Genomic DNA, 4,698 nt, shown 5'->3' with positions numbered 1-4,698 from the left:
TAGCCTCAGGACCTGTTTGTTTCAGCATTTTTGAAATTTTGTACTTTAGGTTTTGGACATCCTAATGGCCAAACATTTCATAAGCCAAGTCTAAAAGCTTACCCTATTGAGCATACGATTTTTAACTTTCAGGAGTTTTTTCACTTTTGAATGATATAAAAGCTAAAATAAAAAAAACTGAAACAATCAGACCGTAAGACAGATGTGATCAGTTATTTGGTAACCAACCATCTAAGCTAAAAGTTTCAGATAAAAATAGATAATTTGTATTTGAATCGTACATTCGATGTTTGTATCCCAATGTTTATAGTTGAATTTTTGATGTGGATATATGTATCTGAAATATATCCAAAACATCTGATATTATCATTGTCCCAATTCAGATTTGAGAAAAAATAATTATCTATATTTATGTCCTTATATGTTTCATCCATTGTAGATTATTATAACCATCTCCAGCAGCTCATATGATTACCCAAAATATTGTTTTTTACACTATTTTACACTGTAAACTGCACTATTCGTAGAGTGAAGTTTGAATATAAAGATAAAGATGGGTAAACTATTGGAGATAGCCTGATACATAATCTGGACTTCTATAGAAAATTCCAATATGTGATGCCCCTGTATGAAAAGGAGAATAACCATAGTTGGCCCACATATGCTTGCATAATTATTAAAACTACATATCAGTTACAAGTCAGTATTGAATGAAACATATAGAAAGTAAGAGATGGCACCTTCTTTTTTCTCTATTTATAGGCACAGGGCTCTTCATGTGTTTCCCACGAATTTGGACCACAAACACCAGCCTACCCTGTAGAAATATATGGGCACTCAAATAGTAAGGGAACAAACGAGTGGTAGCCTCACTGCCATTGTTGTGGACGAAAATCTATGCCATGCCAGGGCTGCAAGCTGCATGCTTGCCAACCTCCAGTGTAAAGGTAAATCTCTGAAATTATTTTGTGCGGTTGCAAAACCGTTATGCGCATAGACTCTGTTTATGGATCTATCTTGCTGTTTCTAAAATCCGTTTATTCTAGCTCTGCAACTGTTAGCCTCTAGAAGCTTCTCATTCAAAGATATACTGTATTTCTAACGCGCTATTCTCATAAATGGTTGTCTTGTTTGTTTCAGTGATTGTGTATGCGAGTCCTGTTGATGCGCTCAAGTTTCTTAAGGATCACCAAAGAGATACTGATTTTGCGTTAGTGGAAGTCAACATGAAAGAGATGCATGGTTTTCAGTTCCTTGACATGTCCAGGAAGTTGCACAAAAGCCTTCAAGTGATCAGTAAGGCTCTGTTTGGTTTCTAGTCGTCCTCTTAAACTTTATAGACCAAATTTTAATTCTTAGATTAATATTTTGCTTAGTTCTCCAAACTAAAACCAATTAAAGTGCATTAATTATTACATATAAATACAAAATTGCTCCAAATTAATGCAGGAGTGTGAAGGGATAGGAGAACAACTGAAAGGCAGACCATGTAAAAATACAAGTTTAGTCACGTTTAATGACCCCTCGTGACTAGATGACTAAAATTTAGAAAGCTTCCGTCACCCTGTTTGGTAGTTAAGAAACTAAGGCCCTGTTTAGGATAGCTCCAGTTCCAAAAAAAATTAGTATAATTAGTGGAGCAGGTCATTAGGTGCTTAAAAAATCATAGAGCTAGAGCGGTAAACCTTTAGAAGACATTTAGATAAATCATTTCGTTCATTATTTAAATTAAAATATTTTTAAAAAACTATTTAAATTAATATTATAAACTACAGCTCCACACTGGAGCTGGAACCTGAAGCCATTCTAAACACCCGTTAAAAATGACTAAACTCTAGTCACTAAAGTTTTAGATATGGAAACCAAATATGGCCTAAGTAGGCCAATATCTTTATGAAATACTCCCCTCCATTATGTACTTGTTATATTAGTTTGTTCTAAATCAAACATTTCTACCTTTGAACATTATTTTTTAAAAATGTATAGATTAACATTATAAGATTTGTGGTTTTTGATATACTATAAAAAATAGTTCAATAATAATTCACACATTACGGAATTATATCGATTTTTTGGAATTAAGGATAAAATATAAATAATTAGCTTTAGATGAAACTAATACCACACGTAAAATACAGGGCATCACAAGACTATCTCTAACAATGTTCTTTATATTCATCATATATACCTGCCTTATACAGACTTCTATAAAATATTATCTCCTCTATATCTCCTTTTTTCAGCAGTATCCTCTAAATCTCGCCCTCTATACTTAAATAATTATATTAAAGACATATTTTACTTTTATTTTTTGTATGTATGTATTGCCATACTCTCAAATATAAGGTACATATTTTAGTTTTGCTAAATCTGTTGTTTAAAGTATTAAAATGGATAGAGGATATGAGAGAAACTTTGGAGAATTCAACAGCGTCTTCTAAATTTAGAGGATGTCGCTCTAGAGGATGTGAATCTTCTCTAAGATTTAGGTTAGATAATCTTTTTAGCGCGTCTGTTGGAGGGAGTCTAAGGAAGCCTACATATAAGTTCATTTGTTTTGATACATGAATAGTGTTTGATGGAGTATGAAATTTCTCCAAAAATGTTAAGAAACTAATTAACTTCCGTTTGTTTGCAACCAGTGATGTCAGCTGATACGACATGGCCCACGATGAAGAGAAGTGTCGAGCTTGGTGCACGTTTCTTGATTAAAAAGCCTCTTGATGCAAATACGATGAATAACCTGTGGCAGCATCTTGACCTAAAATTTCAACGGACCGACAAGATCAAGGCCTTATTCCCAGGTTGGAGCTACTGTGACATGTTTTCTTTTTCCTTTTGAAAAACGCGGTGGCACTTGTTGAACTCCGTAGACAACAGCAAAAGGTGTACATCGACTTCAGTTACCGTTTGAATCAAATGTTTTTTTTGTCAAATCACCATTAGTATTGTAGTCCAAAAAAAACGCATATTACTCGCTACCTTGCATGTGAATACATATAGGTATTGAAGGGAAAACGGGGAATGCATTTGAGGAAGGGACCAACAAGCAGAAGGGAACTCACCTGATGTGGACTCCATTCCTGCAGAGGAAGTTTTTGCAAGCTGTTGAACTACTTGGGGAAGGTACAATACAATGTCTCTATTCCTATCATGCCTCGCAAATTCCTGGATATTGGATACGTATGTGAGCCAATTTTATTTTAGACGCATCTCCGAAGAAGATACAGTTGCTCATGAATGTGAACTCCGTTAGTCGCAAACAGATCTCTGCTCATCTTCAGGTACGTGCATATTGTCCTTCATTAGATTATTGTCGAATCTAAAACATTCTCTCTTTTAATAACAACTTAGTAAAAACTGTATGGGTTTTAATTTTGCCAGAAACACCGAAAGAAGGTCGAGAAAGAACTACGTAATTCAAATGCAAACAACTCCAGCCATGGCATTGGCGGCGCCTCGAATTCACGGCCTTCGAGGATTTTTGAAATAAGCCATGGCAGATTCCAGTACAATCGTCCCGACGTCCAACCAGAACATAGATCTGTGAGCTATTTCTTAATGCAGGTGGTGATTACAGAACCGTGTACATGGAAGCTGGCAAGTCTGATCGTCGTTGCTTGCCTGCGTGCAGGATGAATCCGTATCCGTGGAGCAGACAGAAACCATCGAGGAAACACAAAGCAACAGGTTGTATGAAGCGATGCGAAGAGCCTTGCAGCTTGGGAGTGTTTTCGAGGAACCACAGTTGCCCAATGATCCTCCTGCTGGTAAAGATGCAAGAGAAGTTGAAGAAGTCGAAATGACGATGAGGGATGGTAATTATCGAGATGCTGGCACAGATGCATTTGGTGATAAGAATGAGGCATCTGGAACTCACAGTTCAGATGGTAATAACGCGAAGGTCAAGAGCAAGGATGATTCTGCTGACAAGCTGGTTTCTTGTCACGATGAGCTGCGACCAGTTGTGACGCTTGTGACCTATTCAGACTCGGAAGATGGTGAAACGCTCTAGGTTAACTGAGCAACGGATTGCGTAGGTGGAGGTACTTGTAAACTGCCAGCAGAAATGATGCCAGCATGAATGGATGCCCATGAATAGACAGTTTTTGTATCTTCTTAATAACTAAGTTCAGTACATCAAGCGTATACAAAGTCTTGCCTAACTTTTGGCTTCTATTGAAGACACAAACCCACTTCAAGGAAAAGAAAAGAAAAACACCAAACACGCTCTAGTGGCCTTCGATCCAAAGACTAGACCGTCATCCATGTGCCTGGAAGAAAAAAACCTTGGTTGCTTGCATAAAAAGTTGTGATCTCTGTGCAACTCATTCCTGCAAATATGCCCATTGTAGTATAACCCAACTTGAGAGCCAATAGGCCGCCATATGGATAAAGAAAGAACATTCTTTTTCTTAAAAACCAAGTCATTTCCACCCAACCAAAGTGCCCAACAAATAGTTGCAGCACCTAGCAGAAACAACAGTTTCAGTTCGACATCAATCCCATGTAATCGGTTGCTAAACATATGTTCCACACTGGTCGTCTCCAGCAGCTTACTCATAGTCATACCCATATTCAAACTACACTCTACAAACAGTACAATCTATAGTGCAAAACGGTGTTCTTGGTGTCCATATGGGTGCAATGTATAGTAGTTCACCCATATGGTCACCAAAAACATCGTTTTGCACTGTA

At 37.1% G+C, this 4,698-nt stretch overlaps 1 protein-coding gene across 2 annotated transcripts; it reads left to right on the top strand.

Annotated features, from left to right (window-relative positions):
• The first annotated feature begins 768 nt into the window (after positions 1–768).
• Positions 769–4,136, top strand: LOC103646635 (two-component response regulator ORR29). 2 transcript variants are annotated; one of them, XM_008671347.4, is made up of 7 exons: positions 769–947; positions 1,141–1,296; positions 2,643–2,804; positions 3,004–3,126; positions 3,208–3,284; positions 3,385–3,546; positions 3,635–4,136. In XM_008671347.4, exons 1-7 carry the CDS (start codon positions 830–832, stop codon positions 4,013–4,015), a joined length of 1,179 nt encoding a protein of 392 aa, XP_008669569.1. In that variant the 5' UTR covers positions 769–829; the 3' UTR covers positions 4,016–4,136. The 2 variants fall into 2 exon arrangements, with proteins under 2 accessions (XP_008669569.1, XP_008669570.1); XM_008671348.2 differs by lacking the exon at positions 769–947 and adding an exon at positions 971–1,056.
• The last annotated feature ends 562 nt before the right edge of the window (positions 4,137–4,698 follow it).

Source organism: Zea mays, chromosome 2 (assembly GCF_902167145.1).
Source record: "Zea mays cultivar B73 chromosome 2, Zm-B73-REFERENCE-NAM-5.0, whole genome shotgun sequence".
Classification (NCBI taxonomy): Eukaryota; Viridiplantae; Streptophyta; class Magnoliopsida; order Poales; family Poaceae; genus Zea; species Zea mays.
This window is presented reverse-complemented; position numbering and strand designations above follow the sequence as displayed.